General features: G+C 39.9%; 1 protein-coding gene across 1 annotated transcript in view; it reads right to left on the bottom strand.

Annotated features, from left to right (window-relative positions):
- cpne9 (copine family member IX) overlaps positions 1-22,096 on the bottom strand; it is a 737,722-nt gene that overhangs the window by 185,961 nt on the left and 529,665 nt on the right. Inside the window, exons 12-14 of the mRNA XM_028824197.2 lie at positions 19,797-19,872; positions 18,115-18,168; positions 12,677-12,738 (exon numbers count right to left, since the gene is read on the bottom strand). Coding sequence (XP_028680030.1) covers positions 12,677-12,738; positions 18,115-18,168; positions 19,797-19,872 — 192 coding nt within the window. The remainder of the gene's footprint in view (positions 1-12,676; positions 12,739-18,114; positions 18,169-19,796; positions 19,873-22,096) is intronic.

The raw sequence follows: 22,096 nt of genomic DNA, 5'->3' as shown, positions 1-22,096 counted from the left end.
GAGTGAAAGGGAAGTTCTACAGGACGGTAGTGAGACCAGCTATGCTATATCGGTTGGAGATGGTGGCACTGCCCAGAAAACAGGAGACAGAGCTGGAGGTAGCAGAGTTAAAAATGCTAAGATTTGCACTGGGTGTGCCGAGGATGGACATTAGGGGGTCAGCTCAGGTTGGACGGTTGGGAGTATGCGTTGGTTTGGTCATGTGCAGAAGAGAGATGCTGAGTATATTCCGGAAAGGAAGCGAAGGATAGAGCTGCCAGGTAAGAGGAAAAGAGAAAGGCCTAAGAGAAGGTTTATGGATGTGGTGAGAGAGGACATGCAGGTGATGGGTATGACAGAACAAGATGCAGAGGACAGAATGATATTGATATGATATGATGTGGCAACCCCTAATGAGAGCAGCCGAAAGAAGAAGAAGAAGAAGAAGAAGAAGAAGAAGAAGAAGAAGAAGAACTGAGTCAATGTTGTGCAATAAAAAAATATGAAAACTTCCAAGGAGGTGAACACTTTTTATAGGCACTGCAACAGCCAATGTTTAAAGGCGTTGATTTTTCATATTCCTGTTAGATAGATAGATAGATAGATAGATAGATAGATAGATAGATAGATAGATAGATAGATAGATAGATAGATAGATAGATAGATAGATAGATACTTTATTAATCCCAATGGGAAATTCACAACATTGTTGGAGTGACTAGGAAAATTTCTATCTGTAATATTATGTTCTGAAAATAAGCTTTAAAATACCACTTTATCTTTTTTTTATTTTGCTCCATTCCTCTTAATGCTTCATTTTTCTCTCTATTCAAGCAATGTGAGGTTCTTGAAAGAAAAAAAGAAAAGCAAGGTCATTACAAGAAAAGCTAGCTAGCTGCACTGTGGAGGTATCTTCACACATATGGTGGGTGGGGGGATCTAAGATGAAGCTAGGCTATGGCAATTAGAATATGAATTTGCTGCTACTGAAGGTTTTTAGGGAGAGCAGCTCAAGACAGCAGACGACAGTCCACCAGATAAGGCCGTGTTCACACAATCCATGCACGAATGCGCAGAAGGCAGCTGGTATATGAATACTAAATGTACATCTTTACCAATTCTCACTAAGTCAAGTGGTATGATCATTATTTTTATGGTAGTTACATACTTTCAATTTGTGTTTTTCAATTGTCAAATATGAAAAATTGAGAAGTTCACTTTAAAACATGGAAATTTGATGCAGCATAGACTTACCTAAACTTTTAGAGCCCATAGCCTGCTTTACAGTATATTCGATATACAGTGTAATTATAAACTGAGGGAATGTATTTGCATGATGAGTATGATAAGCCATTACCCCTGGTATGTATGAGGAAATCATTCACAATAAGATATATTTGATGAACTGGATGAGCTGTGGACAGAAACTGCATACTCTTGTGTAAAAGACAAGAAGAAAGGTGGATTTTGTTATCTGTCCTTTGTCTTCCATACTTCACGTGCTCATCGCTGAAGTATTCAGCTGTAGCTCCTACTTACCATGCTTACTCTTTCCATGAAGTCCTACCTCTGAGGCCAGGATTTACCAGTGGTAAACAGCCAGTTGTAGGCAGCTGAGAAGTTAAATTAATATTTAACGAGTCACTGCGGTCTTAATATTTATTAAGATTTCCCCTCGCATTTCTAGGGCTCTGTCAGTAGAAATGTTGGTCCTTTGTTCTCAGAGATTTTCTAGCACTTTCCTAGTTAAATTGCACTTGGTTTATCTAACTAAAACAGCATTATCATAAAAAGTTACAAAAAGTGTTAACAAATAATGTCAACAGCTGAACCCTTCATACTCTGGACCACCACAGCTGCTGACCTGATTAACCTTGGGATGTTTGAAATGCTGTTCTTGGTAACCTTTCAGACTCTAAACTTCAGAGAACATAACAATCGAAGCATCAAGGACACATCGGCTAACTACTGTATTCAGCTCTGTCAACTTTAATCGTGTCTGTCCTAGCAGAGGTGAACTGTGAATTTGTATGCTAAAATATTCCTAAATACAAGCCAAGTATAAAATTATTATTTCAACTGTGATTTATTTGTGCTGCTTTTGGGGTTATTTTGGATTTGAGGTAGCACTCAAAACACAACAACTTTTCTATATTGTGAATCTTATTGTTGAACCTGGTCAAACTGGGAATGTAAAGCTCCACGCTGGACACATAAGCTAAGATATGTGACCCAAAGACTCAAACAGGTTAAGTTATCTCAATTATCTTCTCTAACTATCTGATGTTAAGTTTATTTGTACAGTTCTGGGCAGTCAATGGGTTATACAGTACATACCACAAAAGTGTGCAAGTGTGTGTGACCTAATCTCAAGCCTGTCATGTCCTTAAGAGTTCCCTCCTGTGGGTGGCGCATATAAAGGGACTCCTTTCTGGATCCAGAGCGAGATTCACATGTTACCACAGATGTCAGCTTCTACTTTGTTTATTTGTTGCCTAAGCCAGAGAGACTGAATTACATTAGAACATTAGAACACTCTAGATGAGAACAGGCCATTCAGCCCAACAAAGCTCACCAGTCCTATCCACTTACTTCTTCCAAAAAAACATCAAATTAAGTTTTGAAAGTCCCTAAAGTCCTACTGTCTACCACACTACTTGATAACTTATTTCTAGTGTCTATCATTCTAACTTCATAATGTTTGTGTGAAATTTACCCTTAACAAGTTTCCAACTGTGTCCCTGTGTTCTTGATGAACTCATTTGAAAATAACAGATTCGATCCACTGGACTAATTCCCTTCATAATTTTAAACACTTCAATCACGTCAGCTCTTAATCTTCTATTGCTTAAACTGTAAAGGCTCAGCTCTTTTAATCTTTCTTCATAACTCATCCCCTGTAGCCGTGGAATCAGCCTAGACACTTTTCTCTGGACCTTTTCTAGCACTGCTATGTCCTTTTTGTAGCCTGGAGACCAAAACTGCACACAGGACTCCAGATGAGGCCTCACCAGTGCATTATAAAGCTTGAGCAGAACCTCCTTGTACTTCTTAATGGCTTTTGAACATTGTTGATAGCTTAGAGTTCACTATGACTCCTAAATCCCTCTCATAAGGTGTACTCTCGATTTTTCAACCACCCAATGTGTATTAAAATTACATGTCTCTTATGTCAGAGAAGATGATTTATCGTAGTAACACAAACATGGAAAAGGGTGATTAGAGAAACTGTAGATGTGACACAATAATGCATGTGTTGCAAGAAACTAGAGAACCTGAGAGTTCCTTCAAACAGAGATGGTTATTAAGCTCTGAATGTCATATTTTTAAGACAAAACATTAGAGACTCTGGAATGTACCGAGGTCTTTTAAAAATTGTCCAATCAGGAAGAGGAAAATTTTAGGTCAGGATTCTTGACAGTGCTTACGCACTGTTAGTCCACTCCTGATTCTGTTATTAGTGGTGTCTTATATGCATGTTGGATGTTCACCTTCCAGCCCTTTTGGAGGTATGGGCTTCCAGGACAGTAGGGGGCACTGTTGCTAACAGTATCATCTCTTTTCACATCTATAGTGCCGAGAAGACAACCCATAAGGGTAACAGCCCATTCCATTTGGAGTCCAATTAAAGGCTGAGCACCCCTAGAATTAGGTGTCTCACTTGGAAGAGACCTAACTGCAGGATGGAGCTCCACCACGCCAGACCCACTCTACTGAGCAGTGTTATTTATTCTGAGGCAGCTACTACCTATTGTTTCACTTGTTTTGTGACAGCATGCACTTGTTTTTGTGCAACCTGGCTGGCATCCTTACATTTTTTGGACTTCCCCATTTCTTCTGTCAGCCACAGTTGATTTTATGTATTGTGTAAGAAACAGAAACCCTGAGAAGTGGTACAGAGCCAAATACAGTAGCTTTCTGTGATGTTCACTTTATTATAAAGAAGTTTATAAAGAAACTTTGTTGTTTGAGAAAAGTGAAATTAAGGCCAAGTCTATACTACTACGCCTTAATTTAAGAAGAATTTTTCTGTTTTCTCTATCTACACTAGCATTTCTACATTTTACATGAATGCATGTCCGCCTGCACTGAAATGGCCAAAAACGCATTTGACGTAGCTATTCACCTACACTGGGCATCAGTGGAAAAATCCTTGTAGGATTTGTAATGCTGTCAGCCAAGAGATTTATCACAAAACTTTAGCGACTGGTATTATTTGTGTATGTATGCAGCATTCAAACTGTGCCAAATGCAATTTAGATTTATATAGGCAAGCAAAACAAAAAGTGCCATGGAAAGCAGGTCCTCTTTATGTAATTTTTGGAAATAACTGAATCAAATACTAAAATCCTTCACCTTCCTTGTTCATTGGTCCAACAGATAAATGTTCCTGTTCGGTCGACGAGTTGTTTATGTGCCATGCTCTTCTGCCCTTATGGAGCAGCCATTTTTGTTTAGTTTAATGAAACTTTTTATCATGGCTATCCCGTTCACAGTCCTTGGTATTATCTGAGTTTCATTCCTAGGAGCACTTCCACTACTTATAGATCAGCACTCATGTTCAAGTTGTAGCTGTTCAACTGTAAATATTTATGAGAGAAAATCCCCAAAATAGGTGATTGCAATAAAATGGTTCATGATGGGAAATATACAGTGCATCCGGAAAGTATTCACAGCGCATCACTTTTTCCACATTTTATTATGTTACAGCATTATTCCAAAATGGATTAAATTCATTTTTTTCCTCAGAATTCTACACACAACACCCCATAATGACAACGTGAAAATAGTTTACTTGAGGTTTTTGCAAATTTATTAAAAATAAAAAAACTCAGAAATCACATGTACATAAGTACTCACAGCCTTTGCTCAATACTTTGTCGATGCACCTTTGGCAGCAATTACAGCCTCAAGTTTTGTTGAATACGATGCCACAAGCTTGGCACACCTATCCTTGGCCAGTTTCGCCCATTCCTCTTTGCAGCACCTCTCAAGCTCCATCAGGTTGGATGGGAAGCGTCGGTGCACAGCCATTTTAAGATCTCTCCAGAGATGTTCAATCGGATTCAAGTCTGGACTCTGGCTGGGCCACTCAAGGACATTCACAGAGTTGTCCTGAAGCCACTCCTTTGATATCTTGGCTGTGTCCTTAGGGTCGTTGTCCTGCTGAAAGATGAACCATCGCCCCAGTCTGAGGTCAAGAGTGCTCTGGAGGAGGTTTTCATCCAGGATGTCTCTGTACATTGCTGCAGTCATCTTTCCCTTTATCCTGACTAGTCTTCCAGTTCCTGCAGCTGAAAAACATCCCAACAGCATGATGCTGCCACCACCATGCTTCACTGTAGAGATGGTATTGGCCTGGTGATGAGCGGTGCCTGGTTTCCTCCAAACATGACGCCTGGCATTTATACCAAAGAGTTCAATCTTTGTCTCATCAGACCAGAGAATTTTCTTTCTCATGGTCTGAGAGTCCTTCAGGTGCATTTTGGCAAACTCCAGGCGGGCTGCCATGTGCCTTTTGCTAAGGAGTGGCTTCCGTCTGGCCACTCTACCATACAGGCCTGATTGGTGGATTGCTGCAGAGATGGTTGTCCTTCTGGAAGGTTCTCCTCTCTCTACAGAGGACCTCTGGAGCTCTGATAGAGTGACCATCGGGTTTTTGGTCACCTCCCTGACTAAGGCCCTTCTTCCCTGATCGCTCAGTTTAGATGGCCGGACAGCTCTAGAAAGAGTCCTGGTGGTTTCGAATTTCTTCCACTTACGGATGATGGAGGCCACTGTGCTCATTGGGTCTTTCAAAGCAGCAGAAATTTTTCTGTAACCTTCCCCAGATTTGTGCCTCGAGACAATCCTGTCTCGGAGGTCTACAGACAATTCCTTTGACTTCATGCTTGGTTTGTGCTCTGACATGAACTCTCAACTGTGGGACCTTATATAGACAGGTGTGTGCCTTTCCAATTTACCACAGGTGGACTCCAATGAAGCTGTAGAAACATCTCAAGGATGATCAGGGGAAACAGGATGCACCTGAGCTCAATTTTGAGCTTCATGACAAAGGCTGTGAATACTTATGTACATGTGCTTTCTCAGTTTTTTTATTTTTAATAAATTTGCAAAAATCTCAAGTAAACGTTTTTCACGTTGTCATTATGGGGTGTTGTGTGTAGAATTCTGAGGAAAAAAATGAATTGAATCCATTTTGGAATAAGGCTGTAACATAACAAAATGTGGAAAAAGTGATGCGCTGTGAATACTTTCCAGATGCACTGTAAAGGTGATTTTTGTGATTGTCAGGGCAAAATCCATAAAATTCACCCAAAGGTTGTCAGGATCATTATCCAGTGTATTCTAATTGGGTATCATTTCATTTTAACTATTAAGTAAATACGTTATTGCCATAACAACATCAGATGCACAGGATTCAACTGAAGAAACTAAAACAAATAAAGATTAATTGAAACAACCAATGTAAGGACAACCACATTACATTTATCACTTGCACATATTAACCCAAGGGCTTTGGGGAAAGTTCTCCATTAGAATTCCTCTTTTCTTTTCTTTTTTTCTTTCTTTTGACATAGCCTAAATCAGTGTGCCAAACACCATTAATCAATGTTTAATTTGCCACAATGACAAATAGGGTTTACAGAACACATTTTTGAATAATTCATTTTATTCTGACTAATTAGAGGCACTAATGGCTTTTTAAATATGTTGGTGGGCTGTTTGTTCCCATTTTAGAGACCTCTCAGACTTAAAATCCACCAAAGCCAGGAAGTAAGAACTACATCACGCTCATGGGGCTTGGAATAAGAAGAACTTATGGTAGGGAAAAAAATGTTAGTGTGTGCTTGCTTCTTATGTTGTGTTTTACATTTTCTGTTACATTCCCACTTATACTGCATGTGTTTGTGGTATTTTGGATTTCTCTGCACTGCTGTTGCTATTTTAATATCTGTGTGTACTGCTTGTGCAAGGCAACAATAGTTTTGAGTGAAATTGCAAGCAGGAGTAACCAAGCAGACGTTAGACCTCACGCAGAAGACGTAACCAGGAAGACAATGAAATTAATAAAGCTCAGAATGTGTAGCCAGAGTAGTGGTCAGAAAACAGAGTGGTGAGTCATAAACCAAATAGGATACATTTAACCAGAGCCAAGAAACTTGAGACGTAATCAGAGGGCAGATAAAATGTTGTAATTTGTATATTCAAAAACTAACAATGTGAAACGGTGAAAAGTTTTTTTTTTAAGGAATCCAAATCTTGGGTGATTGCATACGTGAGGCTCTGTCTTTTTAAAACACTGTGCCATTGACATCAGGGCACAAGACCCCAATCTATTTGCTTTGCAGAATTTCATTGTTGTCGACATGGTGGTGCAGTGGTAGCACTGCTGCCTTACACTAAGGAGGCCAAGGCTGGTGTCCTGACCCTCCCTGTGTGGAGATTGCATGTTCTTCCCATGTCTGTGTCAGCTTCCTCCCACAGTCCAAAAACATGAAGGTTCAGTGAATTGACCATAGTGCAAGGTTGCTGTTCATGTATTTAACCTGCAATGGACTGGCGTTCTCTTCATGGTTTGTTCCTGCCTTGCACCCTATGCTAGCTGGGATAGGCTCCAGCACCCCTGTTCAAGACTAAGCAGGTTTGAAAATGATTGATTGAATCTTATTGTTACGTTAGCTTTCAGGAAATTATTTGGATTTTGGATGGATGGTGTGATGGTGTAGTGGTTAGCATTACTCCCATGCAGATTCAGCATCCAGGGTTTAAATCCCACACCCAGTTGCTGTTTGTGTAGCCTTTACTTGTTCCACATTTGGTGATGTGGAGTTTTTCTTTAGCTAGTCCACTCTTCTTTCCCCAAAGATGCGTAGGTTGGTTTAACTTGTATTGGCTCCATGGTGTATCCTGCAATGTAATGGCACCTCATCAGGTTCTGTTTCGTGTTATGCAGCCACTACTGCTAGGACAGGCTCGGACCTCCCCTAACCCTGACTTGGATGAAGTGGATTAAGCAGTATCTGTATGTACCAGGACTGTGGAGTTCAAGTTAGACATTTGGAGTTGCAGTATTACTACACGACTTCAACTATAAGCATTACTACGACTCCAGCTGTGACATCTGTCAGGTGCTAGTGGCTAATGCATCTACAGTGCATCCGTAAAGTATTCACAGCACATCACTTTTTCCACATTTTGTTATGTTACAGCCTTATTCCAAAATGGATTAAATTCATTTTTTTCCTCAGAATTCTACACACAACACCCCATAATGACAGCGTGAAAAAAATTTACTTGAGGTTTTTAAAAATTTATTAAAAATAAAAAAACTGAGAAATCCCATGTACATAAGTATTCACAGCCTTTGCTCAATACTTTGTCGATGCACCTTTGGCAGCAATTACAGCCTCAAGTCTTGTTGAACATGATGCCACAAGCTTGGCACACCTATCCTTGGCCAGTTTCGCCCATTCCTCTTTGCAGCACCTCTCAAGCTCCATCAGGTTGGATGGGAAGCATCGGTGCACAGCCATTTTAAGATCTCTCCAGAGATGATCAATCGGATTCAAGTCTGGGCTCTGGCTGGGCCACTCAAGGACATTCACAGAGTTGTCCTGAAGCCACTCCTTTGATATCTTGGCTGTGTGCTTAGGGTCGTTGTCCTGCTGAAAGATGAACCGTCACCCCAGTCTGAGGTCAAGAGCGCTCTGGAGCAGGTTTTCATCCAGGATGTCTCTGTACATTGCTGCAGTCATCTTTCCCTTTAACCTGACTAGTCTCCCAGTCCCTGCCGCTGAAGAACATCCCCACAGCATGATGCTGCCACCTCCATGCTTCACTGTAGGGATGGTATTGGCCTGGTGATGAGCGGTGCCTGGTTTCCTCCAAACGTGACACCTGGTATTCACACCAAAGAGTTCAATCTTTGTCTCATCAGACCAGAGAATTTTCTTTCTCATGGTCTGAGAGTCCTTCAGGTGCATTTTGGCAAACTCCAGGCGGGCTGCCATGTGCCTTTTCCGTCTGGCCACTCTACTAAGCAGGCCTAATTGGTGGATTGCTGCAGAGATGGTTGTCACCTCCCTGACTAAGGCCCTTCTTCCCTGATCGCTCAGTTTAGATGGCCGGACAGCTCTAGAAAGAGTCCTGGTGGTTTCGAATTTCTTCCACTTACGGATGATGGAGGCCACTGTGCTCGTTGGGTCCTTCAAAACAGCAGAAATTTTTCTGTAACCTTCCCCAGATTTGTGCCTCGAGACAATCCTGTCTCGGAGGTCTACAGACAATTCCTTTGACTTCATGCTTGGTTTGTGCTCTGACATGAACTGTCAACTGTGGGACCTTATATAGACAGGTGTGTGCCTTTCCAAATCCTGTCCAATCAACTGAATTTACCACAGGTGGACTCCAGTTAAGCTGCAGAAACATCTCAAGGATGATCAGGGGAAACAGGATGCACCTGAGATCAATTGTTAACTTTACATGTGCTTTCTCAATTTTTTAATTTTTAATAAATTTGCAAAAATCTCAAGTAAACTTTTTTCACGTTGTCATTATGGGGTGTTGTGTGTAGAATTCTGAGGAAAAAAATGAATTTAATCCATTTTGGAATAAGGCTGTAACATAACAAAATATGGAAAAAGTGATGCGCTGTGAATACTTTCCGGATGCACTGTATGAAAACATCCCAGTACATCAACTGCAAATGTAATTTGGTGTAGCTTATTTACAAGGATATTAACTTCCACACCAAGTTGGGTGGAGGGCCTGCCCCATGATTTTGGTGCATTGTCAGCAAGACATGCAAATAAAGTTATGGAGTGACAGTGAGTGCCAGTGCATCACTGGAGTGTATGTGGGTAATACACACACTAGAACTGTGCACATGACTCTGTTTTAAATCCCATTGCACCATACACTACCTGCCCAGTGCCCATCACCACAAGGGACTGCCCTCAGCCCTGTAAAGGTTGGTGCTACCCACAGTCCCTTACAGTTCATTTGAAAATGCCTGGGAGTGGATTAATGTTTGAGATTTTGCTGTGCTTTGGGATTTATTCGATTTCTTTCACTTCATATTCCGTTTATGACTTTGCTTTCTAGATTCTATATTGTGACTTTGTTTAGTTGGATTGCCTTTTGTTTCAGACCACTACATTTTCCGTTTTGTGGTCCATGGAGAATTTTTTTTCAGGCATTTCTGTGAAAAATAAATCTTTTTATTTTATTAAAGATCCTGTGTTTGCCGTTTTTAATAGCCAGGGTCTGACTGTAATATCACACTCCGGTGGACTTTTTGGGATATTTTGGGACTTTATGTTTGGGAACTTTCAGGATTTATAACTATCAAGCAGCTTGAATTTGTCAAGAATTAATAAGGAACTGGAAGAATTTTAAAGCAATGTGTATAGCTGTTGAAAAATACACAGTAAATAAAGAAGAGACTTGAGCCATCATTATAAATGAACTCTAAAATGCATGTCCTTTGTTTACACCAACTGGTGGAGTTCCATGTGCTATTGTTTAATGTAATATCTAACAAACTAGCTTCCTTTAATCATCAAGGCTCATTTACATATTCAAACTTGAGAGCATTTCAAGTACACCAATCAGCATATAGATAAACGGTATATTCTAGAAACACCCCTCTCTCATTAAATATGATGTAAAGTCCCAAAATAGTTAATTATTAAGAGTCATGGATAAATACCTACTTCACAGAAATATGACGGCTTACATGTGACCTGTTATCAGAGAACTTCTTCTTCTTTCGGCTGCTCCTGTTAGGAGTTGCCACAGCGGATCATCTTCATCCATATCTTTCTATCCTCTCCATCTTGCTCTGTCACACTCATCACCTGCATGTCCTCTCTCACCACATCCATAAACCTTCTCTTAGGCCTTCCTCCTTTCCTCTTCCCTGGCATTTCTATCCTTAGCATCCTTCTCCCAGTATACCCAGCATCTCTCCTCTGCACATGTCCAAACCAACAGGCAGGCAGTTTCCAGCACTTTTTCCTTTACAATAATTCAATCAAACCTTAAGTTATACAGGGTGAATTTCTAAGCAGCTCCCTGACTGAACTGACAGCAACTAAGTCATTGACAGCAATTTGTATGCGTTTCAGCCTGCTCAGCTCCACCAAATAAATGTTTATGTAAGAAGAAACTAAAAGAGACAAGTCTTCAATGAAATGACCCCCCCCCACCCCCTCCCCCCCAACCCAGCCTACAACAGACATCTTTTGTTGGAAGAATCCAAGCTAATAGGATATCTAGTGAAAGGTACATTTCGAAGTGTCCCATGGTGACTCTCTCCATAAGATCTGTTCGGCTTGCACTTCAGAACATATTTCAGATGTTTATAGTTCCATCTGTTCATTTGCCCATTTAAAGACCTCATGTGTTAAGATTATAGACAGTGGTGGCTTTGCCTGGCAGCCTTAGGGGTATGGTGGTTAATTATCCTGTACGGGTCACCAGCCTATCATAGAGTATTATATCGGAATGTCTGACATCTTATATTCCAAATCATAACCTCAGATCCTCAACTGAGTGTCTCCTTAGAATTCCAAGAGCAAAACTTAAAAGAAGTGGTGAGGCGGCCTTCTGCTGTTATGCACCTAAAATCTGGAATAGCCTGCCAATAGGAATTCGCCAGGCTAATACAGTGGAGCACTTTAAAAAACTGCTGAAAACACATTATTTTAACTTGGCCTTCTTATAACTTCACTGTAATTTAATCCTGATACTCTGTATATCTAATTCATTATAATAACTATTCATTCAAAATCTGTACTAACCCCTACTCTCTCTTCTGTTTCCTTTTCCGGTGTCCTGTTGGTGGTGGCGCATCTACCCAAAGCACCATGATGTTCCAACAATGATGGATGGATTAAAAACCAGAAGTCTGTATGACCATCAGCATCAAGTGACTCTGTGAGAACCCTAACTACAAAGAGGGCTATTTCATTTATGTTAGGTAGAATGCCCAGAGGGGACTGGGCGGTCTCGTGGCCTGGAACCCCTACAGATTTTATTTTTTTCTCCAGCCGTCTGGAGTTTTTTTTTTTGTTTTTTCTGTCCACCCTGGCCATCGGACCTTACTCCTTTTCTATGTTAACTAATGTCTTATTTTAATTTTGTATTTTGTCTGTTATTTTTCTTTTCTTCATTATGTAAAGCACTTTGAGCTACTTTTTGTATGAAAATGTGCTATATAAATAAATGTTGTTGTTGTTGTTGTTGTTGTTGTATTTAATTTATACATCCACCCATTATGTAACCCTTCTTTTTACCTTTATAGTTTCAGAGTCAAGCTGGAGCTCATCCTGGCAGGATTACATGCAAAGCAGGCACACTTATACCCTGTCACACTTTTAGTCATCAATAAACCTAACCCACACATAATTTGATCATGGCAGGAGACTAGAGTACCCTGAAAAAAAACCTCACAAAGGTAAGGACGGAATGAGAAACTCGACACAGACAGTACCCAAAGCAGGATTTCAAATTCAAGTCTCTGCAACAGTGCTAATAACTGTAGAACTTTGCTGTCCATGTTTATTTTTATTCACTCTTTCTTCATACAGAAATTTAATTATTTGTTTCATTACTCACTTGCACTGTGGATAACCATGTCCACAAGTACAAGTACAAGCTGAGTTTTATTGTGTTAAGACAATGTACTTACCCTCCTCGGATATAATCCACAAAGGTGTATTCAGAATCGACCTTGAAGGACAGTAAGGTGACCTGTAGGAAAGAAAGCATTGAGGTGAGGTGGAAGTCCAGGCAAGTTTGACATCAATATGTCTTCAGGTGAAAGTTTAACTTCCTCCACTCTGTTTTAAGTCAAAGGTTCAGCTAATAGAAGTTGACATTGTGCTGGCAAACCAGAAAGCCTGCTTCCTATATTTCTGTGAACTAAGGATTATATTTGGGACCGTTCAGGGACAACTCGGCGACAGACAACTTGACGACATCGTCTACCGGTTAGGTAATAGTTAGGTTCAAAGAGATTTTTTAATGATATTTAAATGACAACGTATGGCACCGGAAAATCCACAGAATCACCTGCTTTATGAGAGTCCCAATACATTGAGAAGCCGTACTCTCAGGTCACCTTTTGTATTCTAAATATCGTTATCATATGATTACAATCAATATAATTTATTTAAAGGAATAACAATTTTGGTTGCAGAAGAAAATGTAAGATAGAGTTTGTTCACAGCTGAAAGAATTCTGTATGGAGGAGTGCAAAACACTTTCTCCAAGTCGATTTCAGATACTGCTAAACAGTTATAGAAAATGCCTAGTTGAGGAGTGTAAAGGAGGATGTGGAGGAAGGACAGACATCCCGGGCCAGGTTAGCTGGTAGCACCTTTCCTGGCCATAACAGAAGAACAGGTGAATGCCTCCTGGGACAAGTTGTTCCCCCAGTACAAATGGTGGCAGCATTCTACTAGTATGGCTCCCAGCTCGACACCAGGGCCAGATGGGAATTGGAGTTCTTGCAGGTTTTGCTGTTGGGACACTTGGGTGCCACTAGTGGGAACTACTGGGTACAGGCTCCCCTGTTCTCAAGAGGTTTTGTCTAACCCAGAGGAGATTCACATCATTACACCGGAAGTACTCCGGGGTACAGTTTAATAGAAGCTCCTTTTAAAGGAGTTGGGAGTTGAGCTAGACGAAGCTCATCTAGAGAGGTATGGAGGAGAAAAGAAAGATGGAAGAAAGGGAGGAAAGCAGGATAGGACTGTGCTGTACTAGACTGTGCTGTCAAATGTATTTGGTCGAATTGGGCCTAGGGCTGTGTGTTAGAAGTTGTGTCTGGGGTTTGGGGTTCAGTGACACCTCCTACAGGCAAGAAGGGGCAATAACAGATATCAGAGTCAATGATGGACTTACTTTTTCCTCAGACAGAAATGGCATATTTGTTAATTTTTTATTGAATAAATTATTGCAAAGTCAAATTTTCATTATTTGTTTTCAATTACATCACCTTTATCTAAAGATACTGCTTAAAAGAACAACAACATTTATAATAATAATTCTTTGCATTTATATAGTGCTTTTCTCACTACTCAAAGCGCTCAGCAAGGTTAAGGGCCTTGCTCAAGGGCCCAACAGAGCAGAGTCCCTATTGGCATTTTAGGGGATTCGAAGCGGCAACCTTTCGATTGCCAGTGCAGATCCCTACCCTCGGAGCCACCACTCCACCTATTTCTATAGCACCTTTTCTTACACATGATGTAGCTTTACAAGAAATAAAAATAATAGTTACAAGAAAAAAAAAACAGATTAAAATATATTACGTAGATAGATAGAACTTTACAACTTTATTTGACCCAGAAGTTACTTAAATAAATAAATAAATACATACTGTAAGTAGGTAGATAAGTAAGTAAGCAAATATTCACAGATGCTTGGGTCTGAACACACACCAGATAGATAGATAGATAGATAGATAGATAGATAGATAGATAGATAGATAGATAGATAGATAGATAGATAGATAGATAGATAGATAGATAGATAGATAGATAGATAAGGCCCTCTATAATAGATAGATAGATAGATAGATAGATAGATAGATAGATAGATAGATAGATAGATAGATAGATAGATAGATAGATAGATAGATAGATAGATAGATAGATAGATAGATAGATAGATAGATAGATAGATAGATAGAACCTTATTTGTCCCCAGGTGAAAATCTGGCATTTTGCAGAAGATCCTTAAATAAATACATATTATATATATATATATATATATACTACAAACACACACACAGTAGGGTCCGAACACACCCCAGAATGACTCGGTTGTCATAATCCCACTGAGGTATTATGCAGAAGTATTGCTGTAGTAATAAAGGAGCCCCTGTAGTGTTTCTTGACACCCTTCTCCTGAACAATTTGTTTGCTCAAAGTCCTCAGTGTTTGTGTGTCAGAGAGGATGTGCTGCATTGTTCATAATGGCACTCATTTTTGTTTTAATTTTCTCCTTTGCTACTACCTCTAGGGGGTCCAGAGTGTGTCCCATAACTGTGCCTGCCCTATTAATTAGCTTGTTGGTTTGGTGGGCCTCTCTTGAAATTAGGTCACCAGCCCAGCACACCACTGTGTAGAAAATCCCACTGGCCATCACAGAGTTATAGAGGATGTGACGGATGTCACTTCCCACCTCAAAGAAACACAGTCTGTTAAGGAAAGAGATTCTTCTCTGCCCTGTTTTCTCTAGTTCCTCTGAGTTCTGAGACCAGTCCAACCTGTCATTAATGTGGATCCCCCAAGTACTTGTAGGAGTGGACCACCTATGCATTCACTCCTTGGACAATGACTGGACATTGAGGCTCTTTGGTGAGGACATTAGATAAGAATAATAATGAATAAATAAATAACCTACCAAAATAAATCAATGCTCACTTACATAAAATATAATTAATAGAACAGCAGAGTCCTTATATACAGAATTGTTTTTAAAATATCTAAAGATGAATTCAGAAGATCAAGTCTTGATTTGTCTGCCTTTGTTAAAATCACTTCATGGGGTTTATTACTGGATGCACACATTGGCACACCCTGGCACAGTGGACCAATATAAACTTACCAATTAACCTTTCATGCCTGTCTTTGAGACATGGAAGGAAAAAACAGATTTTTCCAGAGAGACAGACCTTGCCAGCTCCTCACAGCCAGTTGACCTAGTTTGAATTTCTAACCTGGAGGAAGTGGCACTGCCCGCTGTACTGCTATGCTGCCCTTTACGAGCATGTACTCTTTTAAAATTTCACATCAAGTCCACCGCACTGCCCTTGTTGTATGACTTTGGTCTGACATAAAGTTACATGAAGACACAGCAGAAAACACAAAGCCTAGACAAGAAAATGATTTTATTTTAGGGCCAACAAGCTGTTAATGAGAAAAACACAAAATGTGTCTAAAATGAAATGAATATAAAAATGACATATTCAATTTCATACTATTGTTGTGCACATGTTCTCCCCCTTTTTTTAAGCTTGTTAGCTTGTGACTAGCTGCCTCTTAACAGGCAGGAGAAGATCACTCAGAACAAATTGAAATTCTGGCCCTGCATACTTAGTGTGCAATTGATGTTACAAACCATTATTGCTTGAGCAATTCAGCATTTGTACAAGTGCTGTATATTTGTGCCACACACAAACACAAAAAAATGGGCTCCATTTAAAGAGCTCCACTTCATACAGAAGTACGAGTTTAACTCCAGGCAAAGGGATGAGTTATTTTTTTATGTGCTCCACTGCATAAACAATTGATCTCAGGCTGAGCTCTGCTATGAATTGACAGAGGTCAGAAAGACAGACTAGTTTTAAATGAGCTTGTTTTTATTTTCACTGTTAATTGGTAATAATCTAACAGCCGTGTGCTGATTAAAATGAATGACTATTTGCCATTTCTAGAGGGAAAAGAGCAATGGAACAAAAGCAGGGCACAAATGAACTTGCCTAACTCTAGGGATCAAGGATTAAGTAAATCTTTTACGGCGTGCTAATGAAATTGGGGAGAAATGAGATGTCACAATAGAATGCTGCAGCACTAATGAAATAATGTTCTCCGTTAGTGTGAAAACAGGAGCTTGGCACATCTCCTGAAAGCTTATTTAAAAAGGGAGGGTGGGGTGGAATTTTAAATCCAAGTATTATTATACTTATCTCCATCTTACGGTTTCAAAGCAGATGATGGTCATCATGGTGTTGTAAACATAAAAAAGATTGGTTTATAGCTGCACTCCAAATGTTGCACACGGAGCTTGTTGAATATGTATAATGAACAAGAAAGGAACGCTAGACGACAAAAGAACATTCACTGTAATCTTTTGGTTAGCTAATCAAATATCTCATCATGTCGTTTTGTGAGAAATGACTAGGTATCTTCCTCAATAATGGATAGTGACCAAGCTGAAGTGATTCTGTTTCCAGCAGCAGCCCAAACCCCTCAAGTGCTTACATTTACAACAGACCCAGATAGTGTGCTGAAAAGCGTAACGTAATTATAGCAATAAAACTGAGATTCAGAGCCTCTTCTTGCAGCTGCAGAACCTGATGTGCTGTCAACGCCTATATTGAGCATATTGTACCACAAAATTAAATATTTTTTAACTTAAAATTGTTTTTTTATATAAAAGCAAAAGCTAATTGTTTTGAGCTAACTGGCTTTTATTGTAAATGTACACACACTGCCTGGCACTTTAAATGGGTCTTACAAGTTTATCCTTCATTAGTGTAATACATCCATCCATCCATTTTCCAACCTGCTGAATCCAAACACAGGGTCACGGGGGTCTGCTGGAGCCAATACCAGCTAAATACAGGGCACAAGGCAGGAACCAATCCCGGGCAGGGTGCCAACCCTCCGCAGGACACACACAAACACACCCACACACCAAGCAGCTGGTGTGCAGAAGAAAAAGTTCAACAAAAGCAAAACTACATGGAGTTGGTTTGGTGAACATTCTTCAGTGTGTTTCCACTTTTTAAAGCCTTATAGAAATACTCATAGATCTAAAAATTGTGAAATATTTGCATTGCTCACACTTACATCTAGCAAGTGGGATGGGGGAGGCTCTTAATAGTTTATCAATCCAATTAAATGTTACTGACTTTTAAATAGTTACACGTTTCAAATAACAGACAGTTACTAACATTTCAACATCAAGAACAGTTAAACATTTATTTAAAAGCAAATTTGGACATGTTAGTGATTCACTATTATTTTCCAACTTCACCCTTCACAGATTTGTCATCAAATCCGCACATAATGGTGGCTCTGTAGCTAAGGATCTGCGCTGGTATCTGCAAGGTTGTTGATTCAAATCCCACGACTGCCAGAAGGGATCCTACTCCATCGGGCCTTTAACCTCAAAATTGCTGTGGGGATGCTGAACAATGGCTGACCCTGTGCCCCGACCACCCCAAACGTCATCAGAAAAGAGAACTTCCCCTTGAGGATTAACAAAGTATATCAAAATCAAATAAAAAAAATCAAGTAAGACCTTTGTGACTTTTTGAACTTTGTTTAGCTTTAAAAGGGTCTATAATTGGGTAAAGACTGATTTCCAAAGAAGCAACAATAATGTAATACTTACTGTGCCTGAATTTATGTATTTTTTCTTCTTTCCCTTCTTTTTTGGATTTAATACCTAATGAAACACAAACAAGAAAATGACATTGATTTTACGTAGCTTGCAAAATGTCAACATAACAGAAATGATGGTAACTTTAATTCATTTTTGTAAGAAAAACTCAAGCTGATGTTTCCAAGTCAATTCCGTATATGATAAATTATATGTCAGTTACTTTTGTTCACCTCTTGTAATTACATTTCTAAATTTATCGTGTTTTTCAACATATTGCAAGTGGCAAAATGCAGAAATGTAGAGTACACTAAACAGGCCTTATGAACCTCAGCTATGATACAACCCAACCTGGTAAGATGGGGCAGTTAACATAATGGCTGAAGTTAAATTCCTAGTTGAGGACAAGGCCCAGCATTCTGATTATTAAGCACAATTTCTTGTGGAAAGGGTGCAGCCTCCATGTGATGCCTCAGATGCCCGCAGCATTGGTTATCACCCGTTTCCCAGGGCATTGATAGTCCTTTTCCTACTCCATCCGTTATGTTAGATCTCGTATTAATAATTATTCCATCCTTTCCTGGTTCAATTGGTGTCTTTCTACACCTTCATTGGGGATTTTTGAGGGCCGTTGATTGTGGACCTACTGTTAGTTATTGTAAGTAAGTCTTAATTTTATTTTTACTTTTAACATTATTGCCACCATATTGTGTAGGTATGGTCGGCTCCATTTCCTGCTCTGGTTGCCAGGGCTGGCTTTGCATCGCTAGCGGGTGTATCTTTGGAGGTCCAATTGAACTTTGTCCAATTACTAATTGGGGTAAAAAGTTGTTCGGAATGGTCACTTCCTTATCCCAGCTGACAAATTCCAATACAAACCTTTTTTGAATAAACTTTTGAATTTTCCGGCTCTTTGATCCTTGTCCATATTTGCTAAATCTTTGATTTTTGTCAATTGTTTTCACTTTGGGAGCAGTGTGGCTGAAATCTCCATCCTTGATCCTTAATTCACTTCTCCTTGTCACTGTTTCACTAGGACAACATCCCCTGTACCATCACCAGACTAAGCATCTTTCAGTCTACTAAATATACTGGCTTTAGACGACAGTAAATAAAAGGTCCAAGATAATCTGGATAGGAGCTTGGCTTGGCTCTGAAGAGATGCATACCAGCAAAAGCTAAAGAAAATCCTTAATAATGAAGGATGCTAAAAATCCAACATAATACACTTACAGTAACTTTGAATAAATGTACGCAGCAATATAACTAGAGGAAACCAGTGGCATCACAGGGGGCATCTGGGGCTCCAGATCTCAGTTGTCCAGTCCCTAAACTTTGAGAGGCCCCTCAATCCATCCTGCTCCTGATCTTCAAGAGCCCACACTTTCTTGCTCCCTCATTGCATTGTGACATGCATGGACAAGTGCGTATGAATGAAATTCCCCCCTGCCCAATCTAATACATTTGTTAGCTAGTAACAGCATTACCAGAAAGGGGTTTCTAATCCCCTAATCAGTGCTGAAGCTGGCAATGCCCTTGGAGGAAACCCATTTCTGTAAGAGCATGGTCCTGTTTCTACAATAGCTATATACAATATGTATGTGTATGTTCATATTATTGCAGTCACTGTTTTCCAGCTATTGTTTGGTTGGATTGTAACTGAGGGCAATCAGGTCTCCTTTTTCACGTCTCACCTCATAGACATTGAACTGGCTTTGTCCTCTAGAAAGTTCCCGATAGCTTGTAGTGAATTCCCCGATGAAGTCATGGCTGTTTAACAAAAGAAAAGAAGAAACATGATGAAAATTAACATAAAGACTGACAGACTGGTTAAAAAACTACAGGACTGGCAAGTTCTCTTTGAGCACTTCAGGATTTTCTGGTAACTGATAGTAAATGAAAGTTCATATCTGCTTAACTGCTGAAAGGAGACAAGAAATCAAAATGCTTGCAATTTTTATATTTACTGTAGTTCTTGGAATCTACTTCATTCATTTAATTCCACCTATGGGTGCCAGTGTGCTACAGTCTAACCAGCAGCAATCAGTGGAAGACATGAAGAAGCACAGGATGGGGGACCTACAAGGCCAACCATCCGTCCATTTTCAACCTCGCTTAGTCCAGTCGTAGAGGTGCATTGTGCAACGCTGAACATAGCGAAGAGTCAGCCCTTGACAGTCCATCGCATGTTCATGCCTACACCACCTTTTCTCACACTCGGTCATTTTAGAATCACCAACTGAGCTGACACATACGGCATTAGGATGTAGAAGAAGAAACTGGAAATTAGGCATGCAAACTCCACACTGACAGAGACCAGGCAGCGATTCAATCCCAATTTCTCTGCACTGTGAGCTGCAGCTTTACCCACTGCTCCAGCCTCTTTCCTTTTATTGCTTTATTTAATTAGCAAGCTGAACTTATTTGAAGTTATCCTCCAATACCTGTTCTGAATACTGAGATACCCTATCTAGTCTGTCTGGATTTGTCTGAATCCTTATTTTAGAAAATGAATTATCAAGAAGAACACATTTAAAGACTTCTTCAGAGAACAATGCCTTTTACGAAGCCTGACATGAAGACCGATCTCCTTGAATCACTTTGTTGGGAAATGGATGTGTGAAATTTGAACCTGCATTGGTGTCCTATATCTGTTAGCAGACATCAGAAATGGGCACTCTTATCACCAACCTGAATCTCAATTAAAACTTAAAAAAAAAAAAAAATGGCCTTATGATGGCACTCAAGTGATGTGTTTAATTTATCATAAATTACTAAGCACTTCAAAGAAATCAGACAATGACTTTTCCTTCTTCCTAATTAAGCGTTCATATTTTAATCCCACCAGGACAAGCAGGCTGGAAACGTAGGAAAGTGTATGAGATGAAAATATCACAAAAATCATGAATTATGGACAGAGATAAAGTAGGAGAGGAAAAGAATTCTGGGAGGAGGGAGGAAAGTTTAAAAGGTGCTACTGGGGGAAATTAGGAAGCATAAAAAATAAAAGAAATAGCATAAAGAAAAGAAAGCCTAATAAGCCTCAAGGACTGAGTGATAATTCTGCTGATTTGAAAAGACCCATACTTGGGTCTTACAATGTATATGACCCCGGCTACATTGGGAAATGAAGATTTTGGTTTCTCAGCACTTTTAGGTCTATCTTAGGGATGATGGCCTGCTGATCATAAAAATCACTGTTACATGTTCCTATCACGTACCATTTATGTACCTTCCCCTCATATTATAAGTATACATATATGGTACAACAACTACAACTGGAACATCTGTGATAGATAGATAGATAGATAGATAGATAGATAGATAGATAGATAGATAGATAGATAGATAGATAGATAGATAGATAGATAGATAGATAGATAGATATTTTATTAATCCCATACTGATACAAAAAAACAATATTAAATTAAAGATTGATAATAATGCAGGTAAAAACAGACAATAGCTTTGTATAATGTTAACGTTTACCCCCCCGGGTGGAATTGAAGAGTCGCATAGTTTGGGGGTGGAACGATCTCCTCAGTCTGTCAGTGGATCAGGACGGTGACAGCAGTCTGTCGCTGAAGCTGCTCCTCTGTCTGGAGATGATACTGTTCAGTGGATGCAGTGGATTCTCCATGATTGACAGGAGCCTGCTCAGCGCCCGTCGCTCTGCCACAGATGTTAAACTGTCCAGCTCCATGCCTACAATAGAGCCTGCCTTCCTCACCAGTTTGTCCAGGTGTGAGGCGTCTTTCTTCTTAATGCTGCCTCCCCAACACGCCACCGCGTAGAACAGGGTGCTCGCCACAACCGTCTGATAGAACATCTGCAGCATCTTATTGCAGATGTTGAAGGACGCCAGCCTTCTAAGGAAGTATAGCCGGCTCTGTCCTTTCTTACACAGAGCATCAGTATTGGCAGTCCAGTCTAATTTGTCATCCAGCTGCACTCCCAGATATTTATAGGTCTGCACCATCTGCACACAGTCACC

Source organism: Erpetoichthys calabaricus, chromosome 18 (assembly GCF_900747795.2).
Source record: "Erpetoichthys calabaricus chromosome 18, fErpCal1.3, whole genome shotgun sequence".
Taxonomy (NCBI): Eukaryota; Metazoa; Chordata; class Cladistia; order Polypteriformes; family Polypteridae; genus Erpetoichthys; species Erpetoichthys calabaricus.
The sequence above is the reverse complement of the archived record's forward strand: the minus strand, read 5'-3'. Positions and strand labels throughout refer to the sequence as shown.